Here is a 23,761-nt window from a genome sequence, read left to right on the forward strand (position 1 = left end):
TAGGCTGAGAGAAATGGAGACCCGGCCTCAAACATCTGCCAAACAAACATACAAAAAAAGGTCCGTTTTAGGGGCTTAGCTGGTAACTTGCCCTTACTGCCAAGCCTGACTTGCCTTCCATCCCATCCATGACCTACAAGATTCAAAGAGAGAACTGAATCTTGCAAATTGGCCTCTAAGCCCCACACAAGCACAATGGTGTATTTGTGTGTGTGTGTGTGTGTGTGTGTGTGTGTACTAAAAATGCCTGTAATAATGTTATATTTTAACACCAAGCAGTAGCACAATGGTGCTACTCTCTAGTAACTCAATGATTACAAACCCTTCCTTTGGCTGTACTAGACATCACCCAGGGCCTCATGTGTGCAAGCAAATCACTCTTATTGCTGATCTCTATCACCAGAACTAAAGAGTTAAGAACTCCTGTATGTGGGTTGACTAGAAAGTTACATATTAGTCTCATGTTACATTTTCCTGTCCAAAAGTGTGTACTTTAAAACGTGTGTGTATGTGTCTGATAAGCATTTCTAAAACAATTTTACATCAAATGTACACACTTTTGGTTCAAATGTCTTCTCTACATTGAATTTGTAGCATTACCCATATACTAGAGACCAACTCTTAGTTCTCAAAGTTCTGAAAACATGGTAACCGGAATTTTTTAAATTAATATTTATTTTAGCAAAGCATAGTGGTGCATGCCTTTAATGCCAGCACTCAGGAGGCAGGTGGATCTCTGATTTCGAGGCTAGCCTGGTCTACACAGCAAATTCAAGGTATCCAAGGCTGCACAGAGAGACTTTCTCTATTGTGTTGTCCTTTTATTCTAAGACTCAGGATCTCCTACTTACCCAGGCTGGTCCTAAACTCAGGCTCAAGTCCTGCTGCTTTAACCTCCCATCTTCCACTATTTTTGGCTTTATCTTTATTTTCCCTAAAAAGAATGGCATGACAGACTAGATATAAATAAAATGCATACTGGTCACAAAGATTCACTTGCATAAGCACCTAAGGTATGCGCGTGGCCTTCAGCCTGAAGTTCCTAGTCAGGTAAGAACTGCTTCAGAGAGCCAACAGTAAGGACTTCTAATGGTTCTAGGGCAAGATGTCCTATGCCTGAGACTGTGACAAGGCCACAAAGCCAGAGTGGGGGAAAGGACAGATGATTTGCAGATGCATGCAGAAGCCATCTATCCACCTGGGACCGTCCTCCAAACTGTAGACTGGGCATGTGAGCCTCCCTCCCTGAACACACCCCACAGTGTCACTGTCTCCCAGACACATGTTTATACACTCACAGGACCACTAATATCAGAATGAGCCATTCGTTCAAAACACTCATAAACAGAATCTACCGAACTAAGCAAGTCAAAGCCTGTAAGAGATAAGAGAGAAACAAAACAGCACTCCGGCCCTTTGAGGAAGGCCTTCCGTTAGAGTGGAGAGCTGTGGGCCATATTCTTAGCTGACAGGAGTGCTATGACCTGCCACAGGAACATCTGATGTCCAGCGAGCGGCAGAAAGTCCAGAAAGTAAAGCTCTCTGGGTTCAGCACGGCAGTTAATTAAGATGCATGGAAACAGCAGATAAGTCTTATACTGATACACCATAACAAAGATACAAGGTAAGGCTATATGAAATGTCTGGAAGAGTCAGGGAAGATGCTATGATCAGACAAGAGCTCTCAGCTACCCCCCCTGCTCTCCATGAGTATCCTGAGCTAACCCCCCCTGCTGTATGCCCTCCATGAGTATCCTGAGCTAACCCCCCCTGCTGCATGCTCTCCATGAGTATCCTGAGCTAACCCCCCCTGTTGCATGCCCTCCATGAGTATCCTGAGCTAACCCCCCCTGCTGCATGCCCTCCATGAGTATCCTGAGCTAACCCCCCCCTGCTGCATGCCCTCCATGAGTATCCTGAGCTCCCCCCCTGCTGCATGCCCTCCATGAGTATCCTGAGCTAACCCCCCCTGCTGCATGCCCTCCATGAGTATCCTGAGCTCCCCCCCTGTTGCATGCCCTCCATGAGTATCCTGAGCTAACCCCCCCTGCTGCATGCCCTCCATGAGTATCCTGAGCTAACCCCCCCCCTGCTGCATGCCCTCCATGAGTATCCTGAGCTCCCCCCCTGCTGCATGCCCTCCATGAGTATCCTGAGCCCCCCCCTGCTGCATGCTCTCCATGAGTATCCTGAGCTAACCCCCCCCGCCCCCCGTTGCATGCTCTCTATGAGTATCCTGAGCTCCCCCCCCCCCGCTGCATGCCCTCCATGAGTATCCTGAGCTAACCCCCCCTGCTGCATGCCCTCCATGAGTATCCTGAGCTAACCCCCCCTGCTGCATGCCCTCCATGAGTATCCTGAGCCCCCCCCCTGCTGCATGCCCTCCATGAGTATCCTGAGCTCCCCCCCCCCTGCTGCATGCTCTCCATGAGTATCCTGAGCTAACCATCTGAAACTTTAAGGCCCCCAATTAAATGCTTTCTTTTATAAGTTGCCTTGTAAAAGGTCATTTGTGTCTCCCCATAGCAACTGAACAGTAACTAAGACAGCTCTGTAAAGGAACTGCTGAGCTATCACCCAGCCCTCAGTACAGAACCTGAATGCAGGGTCAGAAATGGTGACAAGGGGGGTCTAGTTGCAGAAATGTCAGGGCAGAGTAACCCTTATCAAATCAACCCTTCCAGAGTAGCGACTGCAATCTTTCACAATATAGGTAGAGAACAGCACCTAGGCAGGGAGAATGGAAAGCTAACAGAGAAAAGCACTGGGAAGATTCCCGCTAATGCTTTGAATCTGTGTGTCCAGATGCTGAAGGTCCTTGTCCCTAACTTGTTTTTGATCTATCAATAAAGATGCCAATGGCCAACTGCTGGACACAGGGCAGGACACAGAGAGGAACAGCAGAATCGCCTAGACTCGGGGAAGGTAAAGGATGCAGTAGCAGCAGGAGACTCAGCCATGTGAGGCTTCCAGTAGGTGACCACTGGCACTTCCCTTCCTGGGCCTGAGCTAGCTCCTGGTTGGTGTGTGCATGCAGCCAGCCGGGGCACAAAGCAGAGCGGTGGAGACTTACTGCTGCGCCTGCATCGCTCCGGTGAAGACGGGAACAGTTGGTATTTTTCAATGACAGACAAAATCCCAATAGAAATACTTGGTCTCATAAGCTTGAAGAATATAGTTTGGGAGAACTACTGCAGGGAGAGCTCTAAATTCTAAATGAAAACTAGGCCTGAATCTCTCCATGACTTCAGTGTTTGCCACCCAGGCCCAGTCATTCTTTTTATTATTTTTTATTGAATATTCTCTGTATTTACATTTCATATGTTATTCCCTTTCCCCCTTACTGCCATTCCCCCTCCCCTTGCTTCCATGAAGGTGCTCCCTCTCCCAACCACCCACTCCCACCTCAGTGCCTTGGCATTCCCCTACACTGGGCAAAAATGAGCCTTCACTGGACCAAAGGCCTCTCTTCCCATTGATAATGCCTTCCTCTGCTGCAGCTGGAGCCATGGGTCTCTCCATGTGTGCTCATTGGTTGGTGTTTTAGTCCCTGGGAGCTCTGGAGGGTTTGTTTGGTTGATAATGTTGTTCTTCCCATGGAGTTGCAAACACTTTCAGCCCCTTCAGTCCTTTCTCTAGTTCCTTCATTGGGGTCCCCATGTTCAGTCCGATGGTTAGCTGCAAGCATCCTCATCTGTATCAGTAAGGCTCTGGCAGAGCCTCTGAGGAGACATCCATGTCAGGCTCCTGCCAGTGAGCACTACTTGGTATCAGCAATAGTGTATGGGTTTGGTGGCTGCATATGGATGGATCCCCTGGTGAGGCAGCATCTAGGCAGCATCTTTAAGGCTGTAAACTAGACAGAGCTTCTAATGACTGCTTATCATTATCCAGGAAAATATAATAAAATCCAGATTTTTTTTTTTTTTTTTTTTTTTTTTTTTGAGACAAGGTTTCTTGTGTAGTCCTGGATGTCTTGGAACTCACTCTGTAGACCAGGCTGTTCTTGAACTCACAGGAATCTGGCTGTCTCTGCCTCGCAAGTTCTGGGCTTAAAGATGTGAACCACCACTGCCTGACTGAGAATGTAGAATTTTTGGTTGTAAATCTAGCCTGTAATAGCTGAGCCATCCCTCCAGCCTAAGAATCGAGGATTGTAAAAATAGTTTATCCATAGCAGAGCTGAAAATTATTGAACCATAAAAAAATGGGAAAACAAAGGCCACACCCAAGAAATGACACAACTGCCCCTGATGTGTAGATGGTGAATCAGAGAGAATGTTACTACTCAGGGGCTATGGATATAAAGAATTAAAACAGAAAATCCTGCTGAGGAACAGCACCCACTAAACACAGAAATTCCCGAGGGTGGAGAGAACTCAGCAATCAGCACTGCTGACTCCTCCAGAGGACCTGGCTTTAGCACCCCCATGGTGGTCACAACTGTCTGTAACTATAAGTTCTGGGGTATCTGAAGCCACCGTCAGACATATATGCAGGTAAAGCACTAATATATAGACAAAATAAAGATAAATGAATCTTTAAGAAATGGAAATTCCAGAACGCTGGGGATATAGCTAAATCACAGAGTACTTAGCATGCATAAGGTAAAGTTTCTTTCCCTAGCATCATAATAAATAGGATCTGCATTGTTTAACAATATAAAGAGGTGGGTGGGTTGGCACATGCCCTGGCACTCAGGAAGCAGGGGCTGCCAGCATATCTTTGTGAGTTTAAGGTTAGTTTACCCTTGTCAACATAGCAATTTTCATGCTAGCCAGAACTACGAAGTGAGATCTTGTCTACAAACAAAAAATCAAAATACTCCAATATCAAAATACCTGCTATATATGTAATTGAGATTCCAGAAAGAAAAGACAAGAAGAATGAAGAAAAAGAAGTAAAAATCCTACCCCCCCCAAACTTTCAGATTTGATATAAAAATATCTAAGCTTATAGATTCAAAGAGAAGGGAGGAAATAATTTTAAATTTTTTAAATTAAAAAATATAGGAATTTTTTAAATCTAAACTGAGTTATAAATGGTGTACCTTAAATCTACCAGATCAATTACATCAAATATAAAAGGACTCAAAATCCCAATTAGAAAGTAGAAACTGTCAGGCTAGATTAAAAAGGTCCAGTATATATACACACACACATGCATATATACACACACATGCATATACACATATGCATACACACATGCACATACACACACACACACATGCATACAAACCCATATAGTTTGTATTTTGTTTGTTTTGCTTTTCATTTCAGGAGTTCTATATATGGTTTTCTGTATGTCCGGGAACCCACTGTGTAGACAAGGCTGTCCTCGAACTTACAGAGACTCACCTCCAAAGTGCCACAACTAAAGGTGTATGCCACCCTGCCCAGCTTCGTTTTTCCATTTTTTTTTTTACAGTCTTTTGTAAGCTGAAATTGAAATCACTGTGTAGCTGAAAATAGTCCTGAACTCCTGCTTCTCCCTTCCAAGTACTGGAATTACACCCTACTATATCTGCTATTTAGTTTAAAAATCAAAATACTCTGAAAGTTAAACAATGAAAAAGGTTGTATCATATAAACAGCAAACAAAAGAAGCCAAGAGTAGTCATATCAGTTAATCATATACTTAATGACATAAAATTAAAAATGGTCAATCAAGTTTCTGGCTTATGCTCAGAGAACAGACAACAGGAAAAAGCTCCTGAGATGGTTCAGGAAGCTGGCAAAGGAGCTGGAGGACGAACACAAGGCTTCCAAGCAGAAACAAAAAGAGGAGCAGAGGTGGTTGAAGGAGCTAAAACAAAGGCCGAGTGAAAGGGCTCCCTGACTATAGGTGAAATAAAAACCAGGCAGAGTAAGCTGCTCCTTATGCCTGAAATCATGGTGACTCTTGGTTCATTCCTAGATAAACACCTGCTGGCCCTGTTTCAACACCCTTTACCACCTACAGAGTGAGCTGCCTGACATGGGTGCTCAGAACTGAACTCACTCCCAAGCCACCCCTAACATTACCTTGGTAGACAATATTTATGGCATTTTAAAGAGTTGCTTATTATGAGTGAGCACCTAGACATCTAAGGGTATAAAAGTTGTCAAAGGACCTTTGTGTGCTTGTGGATACCTATAATCTAGAATATGAAGAGGAAACAAGGGGCATCAGGAATCCAAGGCCAAGGTTACTACCAAGAGAATTCAAGGTCAGCTTGGGCTACATAACACCCTGTATCAAAAGATTAACTTGTTCAGGCTCAAGAACTAGTAACATTCCAAACAGCTTTGATTCAGCTCACCAATTCTCTGTCCCCTCCCCCCAAAGGCTACATTTAATTACCACAGGTCAAAGCAGCAATTCTGTTATCTGTGATGAGAGTTAAACCTTAGTGGTAGTGGGGGTTTAAAAACCACAACAGCCAGTTACTATTTTTTGAATATGGTTACATTTTTAGTCATGATATTTCTAAAACTAGTGGCTGCGCAGCATAAAGTGTTCAACATTTCCTGTGAGTGAAGAAAAGGAAAACCTCACACATAGCTGGCATCAAGACTGATCTTTCCAGCTGGAGAGATGTCCCAGAAATTAAGAGTACTGACTGATCTTCCAGAGGTCCTGAGTTCAATTCCCAGCAACCACATGGTGGCTCACGACCATCTGTAATGGGATCTGATGCCCTCTTCTGGTGTGTCTGAAGACAGAGACAGTGTACTCATACATAAAATAAATACATAAATCTTAAAAAAAAAAAAAAGAAAAAAGAAAAAGGACTGCTCTTCCAAGAGTTAGTTGTCTTTCTATTGAAATCCATTTTACTGAAACCCCTTTCTGTCCGGTTGCCTGACTTGAGATTTACTCAGCAGCTTCTGCTGCTTCCTAGTTTATCTTACTTCAATCCAGTCCAGGTCTCTAATTCTTTTTTTTTTTTTTTTTATCTCTACATATATTCTGTCAGCTAAATATGCCAGCTCTGCCAACTTAGCTGAGTGCTCACAGGTAACAGGAGTGTCACAAGACACAGCATGAGCAGAGACAGCAGCAGCCCGTCTGTTCAACAAGGCCTGCCCTGCATTTGGACTGGCATGCTACCCTGGGCTTTCTTAGAATGGTTTCTTTGGGGAATAGGCTACCCAGGGCATCCTGCTTCCATATGACCTTGCTCTCCGTATGCCAGATAATGGCCCTCATTCATGCCTGTGAATTCCAAGAACAATACTTTTGAAATTTTTGTTCTTGGTGAGGGACCAGCCCCCTACTGTTCTTATACGGACCACACGGGAGCCTCATAAGTCTAGGAGGTGGAAGGAGTTTCTGCAGGAAACTGCAAGAGCAGGGAGACCAGAATGTTTCTGGAAGTACATGGAGTGTGTAACCCTGGGATCTGAACTCAACCTGACTTAAAGATCCCCTGACCCACCTTGCTGTTCGTCCTTAGCAGTTAGCAACATTCATGTCTCCTTTTCTGAGGAGGATGAAGTTCTGAACAGAGTACACCTTCTGGGCATGCCAACTCTAACAAAAAGAGCTCTGACTCTGAAAGGTCAGAGGTCACTGTTTTCACTTCTCTGTGTTTATGTGTGTTGAGGATGAAAGCAAAGCCTTGGGCATGCCAGGCAAGCACTTGGCTACTAAGAAACAGCTTTGTCTCTGAGGTGTATCTTACAGTAGACTATGGAACAATGGCATAGTGTCAGCATGGACCATAGTTCTTCTGCAGACTCATTACATAATCTAAACCTTTCATCAGTGTTTTCTAATATGCTTAACCTAGCTAGTCTCAAGAACAATGAGTGGTAATTACGTCACTTCTCACAGTTAAAATTTGTTATTTTTACAAAAAGTGAATTACTAAGATAGAAAGCTGACTTAAAATAATCTCTGAGTTAGACTGGGAGAGATAGTCAGAACTCAGTCTGTTGTTGCAACAGCTGTTTCCTCAGTGCGGTACCCTCATCCTCCCTCATCCTCCTCCCTCATTCTCCCTCATCCTCGCCATCCTTCCTCATCCTCCCCATCCTTCCTCATCCTCCCTCATCATCCTCCCCATCCTTCCTCATCCTCCCTCATCCTCCTCCCTTATCCTCCCCATCCTCCCTCATTTTCCTCCCTCATCCTCCTCCCCATCCTCCCTCATCCTCCTCCCCATCCTCCCTCATCCTCCTCCCTCATCCTCCTCCCCATTCTCCCTCATCCTCCCCATCCTTCCTCATCCTCCCTCATCCTCCTCCCTTATCCTCCCCATCCTCCCTCATCTTCCTCCCCATCCTCCCTCATCCTCCTCCCCATCCTCCCTCATCCTCCTCCCTCATCCTCCTCCCCATTCTCCCTCATCCTCCTCCCCATCCTCCCTCATCCTCCTCCCTCATCCTCCTCCCCATTCTCCCTCATCCTCCCCATCCTTCCTCATCCTCCCTCATCCTTCCTTATCCTCCCTCATCCTCCCCATCCTTCCTCATCCTCCTTCCTCATCCTCCCTCATCATCCTCCCCATCCTCCCTCATCCTCCCTCATCCTCCCTCATCCTCCCTCATCCTCCCTCACCTGAGAAGGTCTTCACTTTACCCCAAGGTACCGCTAACAGTGCTGAAAATGCTACTGATTATTGAGATCCACACGCCACCGTTACTACACCCCTAAATACAACAAGCAGAAAGTAAAGACATGCTTGAAAGCAGTCAAATTTTAACCTTAAACTACCTCGCCAATGAATCTCTCCCCCTTGCTGCCAGTGAGTAGCTTCTGCCGTGAATCTAAAGGGCACTGTCTTTCAGAGCACAGAACAAAAATAGTGCTTTCTCTAAGTCCGAAAAAGAAGTGAGACATGCTTCAATACACATCTTACTGTTGAAATTTTCTCAACAAAATTTTAAAAAGGAAAAAAGACCCTTTCCCCTTTCTTCAAACTCAGCTTCCCAGTCTCTCTCCTTTCCCTGTCAGACTTACCAAGTGCATGCTGCTTCTGTGCTGGTCTCCTGAGGAGATGAAAACAATCCATTTTGGCTAGGTTCCTGGGAATCAAGTCCGGGGCCTCACACGTGCTAGACACACTTAGCTGAGCTCTCAGCCCCTTAGGTGTGCATCTTTAAAGGAGAAGAGAGAGGGGGTCCCCCAATCCTCTATTCCTTCTTGGTACTGGGATTTATCAATAACTAGATTTATATGTAGCTAGAGTTGGACTGAGGGCTGGGGCAATGGCCCAGAGGGTAAAGTTTTTACTGTGCAAGCATGAAGACTTGAGTTCAGAGTCCCAGAACTCATGTAAAAGCCAGGCACGTAACCCCAGAGTGTGCATGCGTGTGTGGGAGCCTGCACGTTTGTGTGTGTGCATTGTGGGGGCAGTGAGACACAGAAAGAGACAGGTGTGGCCAAGAGCACGCCTGTCTACCTAAAATGGTATGCTCCAGGTTCAGTGAGAGACCCTGCCCTACCCCCAGAGGAGAAGAGAGAAAAGGAAAGGAAAAGAGAAAGGGAGAATGACAGAGAACACCCTACGTCAACTCCCAGCTGCCACATGTGCACACAAGGGTGAACACCTTTCTGTCTACACATATGCACTTTACATACATGCCAGAGTTAGTGTTCAATAGCTCCTTGGGCAAAAAACAATATAAAACAACAACAAAACCAAAACTCAAAACAACAAAAAAAAACCCCTGGGCTTTGAAATGGTTCGGTCTGTACAATAAAAACCTGAGTCTGAGCCCCAGAACCTATTCTATGAACTGCTGGTGGGGTTGGACACGGAGAAGAGCCCTGGCTGCTCTTCCCAAGGCTCTGGGTTCAATTCCCAGCATTCATATCACAGCTTATGACTGTCTGTAACTCTAATCCCTGGGGATCTGACACCTTCTCTGGCCTCCACAGCTAGCAGACATGTGTGTGGCACACAGACACATGAAGCCAAAAACACATACATATAAAATAAATACATTTTAAAGAGTAGGACTTGGGGCGTGGTGGTGCACATTTGTAATCTCAGAATAAAGAGGTAGAGACTGGCCCCTTCTTGGGCATCACTGGTCAGCCAGTGAGAGACCCTGCCTCGTAAAGCTAAAAACCAGGGATGGTATCTGAGGAACACCACCCAGGGTTGTCCTCTGGCTTCTTTCTACATGAATACAGAGTCAGAGTACCTGGGTTCTGGCACTGATGTATACCAGACAAGCTGTGTGCACCTCCTAGAATTCCATGGGAAAGACATCTGTGTCTTCACTTTACCCCACCCACTTTAGTGCTGAGGATCCATCCCAGGACCTCATGCACACTAAGCAAGTGTTCAAACACTCGGTCCAACTTAGATCTTATTGGAGCCATTGTTAGTCTGCATTTTCCGTCCCCTGCAGCCAATTCTGGCTGCGTAGAATGCACACTTCCCTGTCTCTGCACAGAATGCACACTTCCCTGTCTCTGCACAGAATGCACACTTCCCTGTCTCTGCACAGAATGCACACTTCCCTGTCTCTGCACAGAATGCACACTTCCCTGTCTCTGCACAGAATGCACACTTCCCTGTCTCTGCACAGAATGCACACTTCCCTGTCTCTGCACAGAATGCACACTTCTCTGTCTCTGCACAGAATGCACACTTCTGTCTCTGCACAGAATGCACACTTCTCTGTCTCTGCACAGAATGCACACTTCTGTCTCTGCACAGAATGCACACTTCTCTGTCTCTGCACAGAATGCACACTTCTGTCTCTGCACAGAATGCACACTTCTCTGTCTCTGCACAGAATGCACACTTCCCTGTCTCTGCACAGAATGCACACTTCCCTGTCTCTGCACAGAATGCACACTTCTGTCTCTGCACAGAATGCACACTTCTCTGTCTCTGCACAGAATGCACACTTCCCTGTCTCTGCACAGAATGCACACTTCTCTGTCTCTGCACAGAATGCACACTTCCCTGTCTCTGCACAGAATGCACACTTCTGCATACACCATTACTTCAACTAGAATTCAGGCTCCTGGGGAATATAAGCTCTGATACTGCACAGCACCAAATACTTAATGACTGACCTGGATTCCAATGAGCTTGTTATTACATAATTCTGGATGGGTCACTCTTTAATATTAGCTGGGGGCAGAACATAATGATACATTTTTTTAAAGGCCAAGGTAACATCTGGTCTAGATATAGTCAGATTCACTTTCTTCCCCTTGTTTCTGTTTTGCCCCAGGGAATCAATTCAGAGAATGAAGAGTGTTTTAAAAAACATGTATTATTCTGGCACATAATACTGCCTAGGCTGGTACATAAGTTACTACTGCATGTAGGTTTCTTTTATTTATTTTTTAATTTCATTTTCTTGATAAGTGTTTCACTATGTTGCTCAGGCTGGAACCCAAATTCCAGGGTTCAAGTGATCCTCCTGCCTCAGTCTCCTGAGTAGACTATGGGTACCAAAAAGAGAGATTCTGTGTGTGTGTGCGTGTGTGTGTGTGTGTGTGTATTGCTACAGTGTGCACGTGGAGGCCAAAGGACAGCCTCTGGTGTCAGTCCTTAGATCACTGTCTCCCTCATATGCCAAGCTGGCTGGCCTATGATCTCCTGAGGTTGCAGACACCTGTGCTGTATGGTGTCTGCTTTTGTTCTTGTTTTGTCTTTAAACATGGGTCCTGTCGTCTCAAACACAAGTCCACATGACTGCATGACCATTTCTTCAGTCTCTAAATTAAGTTCTTTAAAGAAGCCAGCATAGGGACTGGAGACGTGGCTCGGCAGTTAAGGGCTCTAGCTGTTCTTCCAGAGAACCCAGGGTCAATTTCCAGGACCCACGTAGCAGCTCACAACTGTCTGTAACTTCAGTTGTAGGGGATCTAGAGCCTGCAGACAGACATATGTGCAGGCAAAACACCAATGCATATGAATAAGAATAAATACATCTTTTAAAAGCAGCATCTCCAACATGATAATATATCTGTCCCTTGGAAGTGACAACGCCTGCCATCTGCAGCACTTGGGAGGCAGAGGCAGGAGAATTCAAAGCCCATACCAGCCTGGACTACATACTGAGTTCTAGGCTAGCTTAGGCTAAAAGTGAGACCCTGTCTCAAAGAAAAAAGACTTTTTGTTATTAGAGGGAATTATTTCCTAGCCCTCCGATTTCCATCAGCTGTTCTTGTGGCCTCGACCTTTCTTATTTCACATGCTCCCTAGGAAAGGGATGTCTCAACAAACTGATAAAACTGCAAAGAATGTATCTGGTCAACAACATTCTCCTTCAGACATCCTGCAACCGTGGTGCTATGAAGAAGGAAACAGTAGGCAGGTCGAATATTCTCCTTCTAAGTCTCTTTACCTTTGACCCAGTTAGGAATGCCTTGGTTCATAATTATCTATATACACTTTGGCCTAGTTTCCTTCCCATCAATCATTGATTTTGAGTGAGTGGAAAAAGTTGTTTACACCGACTATAAACCCTTTAGTTTCAGTCACCCACAGACTGGGAGTTAGATTCTAATGTCTCAGTATCTTACCAGACAGCATCTGCAGCTCCCTGCTGACCTGGCAAACTCATGCCCCTCCCAAGGACCCTATTTTACATAAGGTAATGAGCAGAGCTAGATCCTCGAATCCCACGGATGTTTATCTCTGTCTATAAAACTGTATTAGGAGACATTATACTGACGCCCGCACTGGCTTGAACTTCTAAATTATAAACTTTACTACTCTGAAGAAAGGCCAGAAGATGACAGAAAGACAAACTTTTCTACACACACACTTTGTACAAACAAGTACTGTGTACACCCCAACTGAGTCCTCCAAAGGAGAGGGAGCTATGATGGGACAATAGGTTAACTACTTGAGACACTGTAAGCAGCGGCCCTGACATGTGAGTCCAGGTTTAACTCTAAAGCCCATCTAGCCCTCCGTATGACAAAGCTTGCCACAAGTCTTGTCAGCTGCCCAGTACCTACCCCCAATAGCGGAGTTCCTTGCTGCCTCCTTAGGACACAGAACAGCCTTTCAAGCTTTCGGATTTACACTCCCTGCGCTCTGTGGTAAGCCTGGAAACCCCTGTAACTGCCGATCCCTGCTCACTGACCGAGAGAGGACTACCTGATTTGCTACTGGTGGAGGTGCAGAAGGAGTGTGGGAGTTCTCAGCTGGACTTCAGAGGCCATGGCAGCTTCTGGGCTTGTTTGGTAAACAAACAAGCAGCTGTTTTAAACCGGGAAGAGCTGGAACAGTGTTAAATGGCAAAGCAAACTGATACAGCCTCTCCAACTTGACATTTTTTTCCTTTCAAGGCTTTATTTGTAGAACCCAGAAACTTTGTGTGTGTGTGTGTGTGTGTGTTTTGCACATACTATGAGTATATATGAGTATGGGAGAAAGAGGTTAATTCAGGCTGCCTTTCCTCGATCACTTTCTGCTGTTAGTTTTTCACGGGTCTCCACGTGAACCTGAAGCTGATCAACCTGAGTAGACTGGCCGGCCTAATGAGGTTCAGGGGCTTGATTTTCATCTCCCTGGTGCTGTGGTTACAGAAACACACTAGTGTGTCCAGCCTTTAAAAAAATATTTCTATTTCATGTGTAAGAGTGTTTGTTAGCATGTAGGTGTGTATAGCATGTTTCAAGTCTAAAATTAAACTTACAGGCAGCTATAAGCTGTTTCACTGTTTCAAGTGGATTCTGAGTATCTATCTGAACTCAGGTTTTCATATTTACTCTGTAGGAACTGAACTGACTGAGCCATTTCCTCAGCCAGATAGAAGACTCTGGGCAACTAAAAAGTGATGGTTCTAGGCCCCAAGGTCACTGATGAGCTTACTGATAGTAGCCTGTTCCTTCCTCCTTTTCAGGCAAAGGCCAGTCTGGTTCAATCCAGAACTCCTCACTTTCAGACTGGTGCTCACCTACTGCGCAAGATACCCTGGGTTAGGTCTGCATAACCTCCAGAACTCAGAGAGGGACAAATGAATATGCAGTCACATCCTGAGGCTGGAGCAGAAGGACCAGAAGTTCAAGGTCATCCTGGACTATTTTGTCATCCTGCTGACAAGGAACTGGCCCAGCCTCCTCTTTCTCACAAGGCCCCAGAGAAAAATATAAGGTTTCTGATTATTTGTGTCTGCCTTACATTTTGGTTACATTGTAACTTTGAGGTTAGCCTGAGCTATATGAGAGCCTGTCTCAAAATTGGAGCGAGGCCCCCAGCTTTTTAAAAGCATGACCAGGATTGAGATATAAATTAGAAACAAGCTTTTAAAATGGATGTTGTTTACAAATGAAATAATCATAGATTCTTGATACTTCCTAGCAGCCATGTTCCAGAATATTGTATCTGAGCTTCTCAGAGAATGCTCTTTTATGGACAGAAGGGCTTTGCCTGTGTAACATCAGAGTTAACTTGTTAAAACAATTTTCTATTATGTTATTTCCCTCTATACATCAAAATGTTTTTATTCACATCAATTCAACCTCAGTTTTACATACAAACTAGTGTTTTCAGTTTAGTAAGAGTTGACTCTACACACAAGTCACAAACTGTACCATTGCAATATTACCATCAGCTAAAGAAGACCAACACTCACACACACACACACACACACACACACACACACACACACACACACTTTCATACCAACCTTGCTTTAAGACTCTGGAGCTAAATCCGAAATGTAAAGCTGCTAAGTCACATGGAAAAATTGTTCCTGGTGGCGAAGTTAAAAACTGGTCGCTCAAAAATGCTGTGGTATCATTTGGCCACCAGCCACAAGCACCTGCAAACTCAGGTGGATAAAAAAGGAACTGATTGCCTGTGGAAAAATAGGGATGACCTACAAGCTGAAGCTGAACATTTCTCACACTTGGACCTAAGATAGATAAGATCAGCAAATCTAAGGCCCAAGTTCAAAGTGTGGTATCTCAGGAGCTTGGTGCTGCTGTTCTGCATAGCACTATCTCCATTGCGGGTGCAGCGATATGTTGAGGGGCGGTAGCTCTAATTTCACTCTCTCATTTACCCTAGGTTCATGTGGTTAGTATGCTAAGAATCATTTCCTGTGAGGTGATCGCTTAGGAAAGGGAGATGGAAGAATCAGAGGTAAGCAATAAGTAGGTTTCATTATTTATTCATGAAGGGGTGTGTGTGTTTGAGAGAGACACAGAGAGAGAGGAAGTGTACACCTCAGGGGGAGAAAAACCTTTGCTTTGTTTTTTTTTTTTTGTGATAGGTTTTCTCTGTGTAGCCCTGCCTATCCTGGAACTCACTCTGTAGACAAAGCTGGCCTTGAACTCACAGAGACCCATCTGCCTCCCAAGTGGTGGGGTTTAAAGGCATGTACCACTATGGTGGTGGTGGGATGAGGGTTTCAACAGGGTTCCTATGTACCCTGAAAGCCTAGAGCTTCCTACAAAGACTAAGCTAGCCTTGAACTCACAGAAATTTACCTGCCTCAGTCTCTCTTTGCTGGGATTACAGGTATGCCCCATCATGATCACTCAGCCTGAAATATTAACATATCTGTAAGAATTAAGTGAAAAACAGGAAACGATCTTTCACAGGTACCTGTATCCTAACTCTTCGCTGAGATGGATCATATGAAGGATGTAGGACTCTTTGCTTGTTCCAGTGAGGCCAGGCAAGAGCAGGATAGTCGGTCTGGTGCTGGCGTCCACATAGCGCGCACTGCTATTGTTATCAAACCAGTCCAGAGAGATCTGTCCTCCGTCCTCTGTCTTAATGAGTTCGCTGCAAGTGACAGTTCCAAAGGCATTACTGAGCAAGTTCTTTCAGCTGCATCTTGGTGTTTTCATTCTATAAATACGACATTATCTGGTTATCTCAAAATAATTTACCTACATTTACAAATACATACATATCTATACAAGTCACCTGTCATTACAAAAATATTGTGAAAATTAATGCCATTATTTCTAGCAGCCCTAATAAAAGGTAATAGGTAAAAAATGAACTTCAAAAGAGGATACAGGGTAATTGGAGTGTGTGAGGGTGTGTGTGTGTGTGTGTGTGTGTAAGAGAAAATGTGGTAAAACGCATTATATACATGAACAAAATTATCAAAGAATCAATAAAATATTTTAATTAATTTTAAAAAGAATAAGCTTCAAAGAACTTCAAATATTTGTGTGGGAGTGTGGTAGAGGCCTTGGCTAGTATGCGCAAAGCTTTCGATTTATCTGTGGTACCACATACACACACATGGCCCTTCACATATCTACGTTCATCATTTCCTTATTACTCTCAAACGTCTATGGTTTAGCTCCTATTTGATTGAGGTCATATAGATAACAGGGAATTATAAGGAAGTCCAGGGCTGACTGACTCTATGCTTACAGCTCTTGACTCAGTGATGCAGCCCCTCACTGAGTACCTTACAAAATCTGCTTCTCGAACAACTTCTGCATCTGTGGGCCCAATATTACAAGCTGGCAGGGAAAAAAGGAACTCTGGAAAGACTAGATGACTCAGGGAAATTAGTAACAGACACCATTTAAATCTCCTGGCTAGGTACGTCCCCATCCATGTCTGCAACACCTCAAAGACATTATCTTCAAAAACCCAGGTGCTTATTACTATGAGTTCTTTTGTGGAGAGACACACAAAACCTAAAGCTACTGATAGCTGTCTAACCCCTATTCCAGGATCAGCATATGAATACATACATTAGTGCATTTCAACGAGGTGTCTAGGTTCTCAAGGACAAATTGGGAAACAGTAACACAGCTCCCCTCAGCCCCACAAAGCCCTTCTTCAAATCCCAGAAACAAGCCAGGATGTTCATTCTACCTGTTCACATTAAGATGAAAAAGAAAGAAAACAAAGCAAAAGGTGGGGAGGAGAAATACCTGAGTATTTTCCTGCAGCTGGAGGTAGGTGGGTAGACCCGGCATACCTCTCATTATCTTGTCTCTTTAGCATTGTTTCCTTTGTTCACTACAGGTGTATTAACTAAGAACGGGAAGCAGGAATTAAAAGCTGTGATTTGGAAGACATGTCTCAAGATGGACATTCACTTACTTCCTGTACTGCACCGGGGGCTTGGCAGTGATGAAGGGTCTCAGCAGTGTCTGTCCTCGGCTCTCCCAGCACCAGACCGTCGGGTAATAGGTTTCTGTCACCACCGGACAGTGGTCCTGTAGGAAGCGGCTGAAACTCTCTCCTCCAATCACTAACTGGGGTTTCTGCCGGGAGAAGCGGCATCGGTAAGGGGTCCAGAACAAAGTTTACGGCGGTCGTAAACCAGCAACCGGTGGACTTAGCAGTGTCCCCACCCGAAGGCCGCGCGCGAGCCCTCCGATTCCATCTCCCCGGAGACTGACGCACAGAATTCACAATTACAACAGTCCCAAGCTGCGCTCAGTCGCATCCCAGGAGAAAGGCGAACTGAGTCCGGGTGCCCTTCCCGAAGTACCGCAGCTGTGCAGGCCGGACCGAGGCCGGGAGGACCTAGGGGCAGGACCCTGGACCTCAGCGGGAGGCCAGTGTCGCCCGCGCACCCGCGGGTCCCTGGGGCCCGCCACGCTCCACTGCCCCCGCCCCCGGCTCACCTTGGCAATGCTGCTCAGGTAGTAGCAGGCATAGGCGACGCTGAAGCCCAGGATCAGCGACAAGCCCACGCCCGAGCCGAAGAAGCCGACGCGAACCTGGTGCTCCAGGTAGAGCGCCAGCTCCCGGGACAGTACCCGCAGGTCCATGGCCAGGCGCTGCATGGCGCGAGCCCGGCGCAGCTGCAGCGGAGGCCAGCTCGCTCGCGGGAGCGCGGCGGACGGGCGACGCGGGGGAGAGGCGCCTACGGGGTGGAGCGCGGCTTCGGCCTCAGCCAACGGCGGCCCGGGAGGCGTGGCCCGGCCCGGCCCGCCTGCGAACCTTCCAGACGCGCGTCGGAACGGCCCGCGGCTGTGGACCCCCGGTGTCCCTCCAGCGCCAGGAGCGAGAGCGCGAGCCCAGACGAAAACAGGCCGGGCAGCCACTTGACCTTGAACTAGTAGACTCGGCCCAGCTCGGGAGGCAGCGGTTTGCAGAAGGCCTACCCTTGCTTCGGATTCCAAAGCAGACGGAGAGCTTGCTCGACTAGGGAGAGAATCCCCTGTCCCACTGAGACTTGTGTCCCTAGGGAGTCTGTTTAAAGAAAAAATAATCCCATCGATTGCAAGACACTCTTGCTGGACTTCCAGTCTCCCGGTGAATCTCTTACATAGCTAAGGGCTATTAACTGAGCACTAGGTCTAGAAAAGGTCAGGTGCTGGAGATAGGATTCAGTCATGTGGCTGATTAGTTAACTCGCAGGTGTATGGCTACCTAGGATGCGCACAGAAAACTATTTATGAAGTAGTGGCAAGAATAAACTGGTAACACAGCTAAGGTAAGGGCAGCTGAGACTACAAAAAATGTCACAGTTCTAAATTATTTGAACATACTGCTTTTTTTTTTTAATTTTAAAAGACAGAATCTTACGCAGCTCAGGCTGGACTTGAACTCAATATGTAGCAAAGAACTTATAATTTTCCTGTTTTCACCTTCCTAGGGCTGGGATCATCAGCCAAATTGGGATTACCGCCAACCCAAATTTATGCCCTGCAGGGACTAGAACCCAGGGCTTTGTGCCTGCTAGGCAAGCACTCTAACTGAGCTACCTCCTTATCGCCTACTTTAATAGCACACTTTGGTGCTTGTATTTTGAATTACAGCGTGAGAGGCAATGCTTGTCCAATCTATCGGGCTCGACTCAGGTTAACTAGCATGTCCGTTGCTGCTCATAGTCATTGCCTCTTTGTGTTGGGATCCTAACAATTTTGAAATAGTGAAGTGTTGCTTATTTACTGTTTTTCCTGTGCGCGCCCAGGCAGTGCTGGGGACTGAGCAGCTCCGTGCAATGTTGAAAGGGCCCCACCGCCATGAGTCATGTCCCAGATGTTCCTCTCAGCTAGTCTATACTGGAGAAGGATTTCTGTCAGTCTGACTTCCGTTACAGAGTGAGGTTGGCTCATAGAGGACAAGGGGCCTCATTTGACAAGGCTCTCTCATACATGACAAAATCAGAAAGACAGCAGGCTGCAGAAGAGGCAGACAGACGTGCTCTTACAACATCAGCTCTTAAAGCCACCCAATCCCATGAAACCAAGCACTTAACACCTCAAGTATTAACTTAGTCCTTCCAGAAAGGGAGGAACCATCTTGACCACCCCATTACCTCTCCAAGTCCTCACTCACTTGTTACATTAGGGACAAACTTTGGACATGAATTTCAAAGGTATCACACCATATGTATATATATGTTCAAATATAGCACATAAAATAGATCTCTAAATAAGTTAAAGCTTTTAACTCTTCAATCAATATTCAATAATAAGAAACCCAGAAAAATGTTTTTCTGTTATACTTTTATTTTTTAGATTTATTTTTTAAATTTTCTTTATGCATGTGCATGTTGAGCTCCTTCAAGCCTCTAGGGCTGGAGCTACAAGCAGTTGTGAACTCCCTCACCTGTGGCTACTGGGAAATGAGTTTCAGTCATCTTCAAGAGCAGCTGGTGCTCTTAACCACTGAACCATTTCCCTGCACCACCCCTACATGCTTTACTTTGCATTATGTGTATATTACCCGTATATCTCAGCATTGCATGTATACCACCCCTATATCTCAGCATTGCACATATACCACCTATATATCTCAGCATTATGTGTATACCATACATATATCTCAGCAATGCATGTATACCACCCCTATATCTCAGCATTGCATGTATACCACACATATATCTCAGCATTGCATGTATACCACCCATACATCTCAGCATTGCATGTATACCACACATATATCTCAGCATTGCATGTATACCACACATATATCTCAGCATTGCATGTATACCACCCATACATCTCAGCATTGCATGTATACCGCACATATATCTCAGCATTGCATGTATACCACACATATATCTCAGCATTACGTGTACACCACCCATATGTCTCAGCATTGCATGTATACCACACATATATCTCATTTGTTTTAAGCTGCATCCATCTGAATATACTTAGTTGCTGAAGATGAATTTCTGAACCCTCACACGAGTTCTCTGAGGGTTTGTGATTAAGAGTTACATATCTTGGCAATGGTTTTCTATCTGCAACAGGGCATATCCTATATCATAACCTTCTTATGTCTGTAACAAGTCAGCAATAAAGTCCAGTCAAGAAGAACTTATGGTTTATATTTACAAAGAATTCCAGAACAGAGAAGCATAAGCAGACAATGCAAACAATTCAGGTTTCATTCTATCTAAAATATGCTTTAGTCCTATACAAATTATTATGAGAAATGACAAGTGCCACTAAATAAATAGCTTTTTGTTAAATACTATAACCTCCAATTTTGGCTCTGTATCTTATTGTTCTGATCACAGCCCTAACATGAGTGCTATGACTTCAACTGACAGGCACTACCTGGTTTTTGTTTGTTTGTTTCTTTGTTTTTTTAAAAAGGTCTTACTGGGGTTGGAGAGATGGCTCAGCAGTTAAGAGCACTGACTGCTCTTCCAGAGGTCGTGAGTTCAATTCCCAGCAACCACATGGTGGCTCATGACCATCTATCTGTCGCCCTCTTCTGGCATGGGATGTACATGCAGATAGAGCACTCATACATTAAATAAATAAATCCTTAAAAATCAAAAACAATAAAAAAGTCTGACTATGAAGCCCTTACTGGCTTCGAACTCATAGTAGTTTTCCTGCCTCAGCTTTAGACATAAACTAGAGACTATTCATTATAGACATACACTACAAAGTTTAGCCTAACATATATATTATAGGCTCGTTCTACTCTGAGAACTGAGGATGAAAAATCCTTGAGGTGAGAGGAGTAAAAATATGGAAAGCAAAAAGAACTTGCACTGGAAAGAAAGAATGCCTATGTGGCTTAGGGGAAGAAGGGTGGTCAAGGGTTAGCTGAGTCTGGAGCCTTGGCCCTCACCCCAGTCTGTATATTCATACTGATCTTTGGAGTCTTAAGTAGAAATGTGTGCATGGCTTCTCTCAACATTTATTTGTGTTTATTAGATTCACAGCCAAGCTGTATCCATAATAGGGAGAAAACTTATCCCTCCTTCCTCCAAGGTGACGGGCATCATTTGGGAATACCTTCGTGTGGCGAGGATTAATAGCCCAATGGGGATAGGGGGAGAGACAGAGAAGCAGAGAATGTTCTTTCCCTAGGAAAAAGCCAAGGACATAAGACAGGGAAGGAAGGAGAAAAGGAAGGAGGGAGAAGGGGAAGGAAGACAGGCAGATGCAGATTATAAATGAAATGACTAAGACAAAGATCTCATCAGAACTACAGCTTAATTCCTCTAGTTCCAACTCATGTAAAGAAGCACTTTTCTGTTAAATATCCATCTGAAATTTGGAAGGCATATCAGGCTGGCCTTGAACTTGTAGCATTAGTTTTGTCTTTGCTTCCTGACTTGTGGAATAATATGTATACACTGCCATATCATTCTTAAGCAAAGCAACTCTTCTGAATTGGGCTAGCTGCACACACACTGTATGACTGGGAGGACATAGTTCTCGATGGGAAAGGAAAACAGCAACTGTAACCCAGGTGGAGGCAGTGTCCTTTCTTGCCTCAGAAATCACTGTACCCTTGTAAAGGTGTCTTGCTTTCCTTTTGCTGTGATAAAACAGAATGATCAAGACAACTTATAAAAAACCCAGCATCTAATTCAGCTTATGGTTTAGACCAGTGGTTCTCAACCTTCCTAATACAGCCTTTAGTACATTTCTTCACGTCATGGTGACCTCCAACCATAAAATTATTTTGTTGCTACTTCATGACTGAAATTTTGCTACTGTTATTAATTATACTGTAAATACTTGATATGCAGGGTATTTGATATGCAATCCCTACAGGGATTGCTACCACAGGTTGGGAAGCACTAATTTGGGGTGTGTAGTCCACGATGATGTAGCAAAAGCATTGTGGCAGGGACAACTGGGAACTCACATCCTGATATTTAAACAGTAGACATAAAAAGGCACATTGGGAAAGACGTGGGCTTTAGAAACTTCAGTGCTTACTCTGCCAGTGACATAGCTCCTCCCACAAGACCACATCTCCTAATCCTTCCCAAGTAGTTCCACCAGCTGGGGATTAACTATTCAAATCTATGAACCAGTGGGGACCATACTCATTTTAACACCACAAGGTTTATTCTCTCATACATAGAGTTCTGTTCCATCCCCTCCCTTGAATGAAGGGGTGAGGATATGTAACTATGGTGGAATATTACTCTGGTGACTATTACTTCATATGACAAAGGTAAAAAAAAAATGTAGGTGTAATTGAAGGTCTCTAGTCTTTGAATTATCAAAAGGAAGATTATTTTGGGCAGATCTGATCTAATCGGTTGAGTCCTTTAAAAAAGAAATCTGGATTAGGGATAGAGGAGGTCAGAGGCTTGACTGATGGCCTTGAAGAAGTAGCTGCCACCATCTGCAGTCCAATGCATATTGTAAACAAGTGTGTGAGCGTGGAAGAGGACCTCAACTTCAGACTGAACTCCAGGCATGAGCAGCATGCTTGACTATAGCCTCCTGGGACTCTGAGCAGAGAGCCCAGCTAATTGTATCAGAGACTGAGAGACAATAAACAAGTTTGAAGTTACTGTATTTGTGGTTTATAAAGCAGAAATTATATAGTCTTATCAGTATTTTCCACTCTATGGTACTTCCATCTTTTGTTCCCCTGGATGTTTCTTATCAGTTAAAGAAGCTAAAGTCTTTATAATCTTATAAATCTATTCCTAATCACATGTCGCCATGTATTTATTAGTCTATCTTTCAAAGAATAGATAAATATCTTGAAAGAATAGTGTTTCAGCCCTTCTTAGAAGGGAGGACAAAATACTCACAGGAGGAAATACAGAGACAGAGTGTGGAGTAGAGACTGAAAGAAAGTCCATGCAGAGACTGCCTCACCTGGGGATCCAGCCCACATACAGTCACCAAACACAGACAGTACTGCCAATGCCAAGTGCATGCTGACAGGAGCCTGATGTAGCTGTCTCCTGAGAGGCTCTGCCAGAACCTGACAAACACAGATGAGGATGTGTAGTGCCCACACCAGGAACAGCTACTCTGAATCAGGCAGGGTTTGAAAGAAAACACAACTCAATTTTTGGTGTTACCAGAAGTGTTTTACTCCATCTCCAATTCCAAGTGCAACTGCACTCACTGCAGTTCTCCAGTGTAGACACTTACAAAGGCTGTATGCAAATTCCCTAGCTGCTGGGTGGAGGTGTCACCCAGGGGGTGACACCTGAGTTAGGAACTGGAACTGGTGTGGAGCAGGCTCGTGACTGGGCATTAGTATTGCAAAGGAAGGTGTGTTTTCCCAAAGTCAAGGGGTGCAAGTGGTTCAGCTAACCCTTAGCAGATGGGGGGTGGGCATAACTCCCAACAAGAATGCTCTCGACCAACCACTGGATTAAGAACAGGGTTCCCAATAGAGGAGTTAGAAAAAGGCTTGAAGAAGCTGAAGGGGTTTGCAACCCCACAGGAAGAACAACAATATCAACCAACCAGACCCCCCAGAGCTCCCAGAGACTACACCATCGACCAAAGAATACACATGGAGGGACCCATGGCTCCAGCACCATATGGAGCAGAGGATGGCTTTATTGGGCATCAAGGAGAGGAGAGGCCCTTGGATCTGTGAAGGCTCAGTACCCCAGTGTAGGGGAATGGCAGGGAGGTGGGAGGTAGTGGTTGGGTGGTTGGGGAAATACTC

At 44.9% G+C, this 23,761-nt stretch overlaps 1 protein-coding gene across 1 annotated transcript in view; it reads right to left on the reverse strand.

The window, feature by feature from the left end:
- ABHD3 (abhydrolase domain containing 3, phospholipase) overlaps window positions 1–17,688 on the reverse strand; it is a gene marked incomplete at its 5' end in the record, with an annotated part of 39,705 nt that extends 22,017 nt beyond the window's left edge. The window contains 3 exons of the mRNA XM_080920551.1: window positions 15,524–15,706; window positions 16,997–17,160; window positions 17,527–17,688. Of these exons, the coding sequence (XP_080776677.1) occupies window positions 15,524–15,706; window positions 16,997–17,160; window positions 17,527–17,688 (509 nt within the window). The remainder of the gene's footprint in view (window positions 1–15,523; window positions 15,707–16,996; window positions 17,161–17,526) is intronic.
- Window positions 17,689–23,761: the final 6,073 nt, after the last annotated feature.

Source organism: Micromys minutus, assembly GCF_963924665.1.
Source record: "Micromys minutus genome assembly, chromosome: 8".
Taxonomy (NCBI): domain Eukaryota; kingdom Metazoa; phylum Chordata; class Mammalia; order Rodentia; family Muridae; genus Micromys; species Micromys minutus.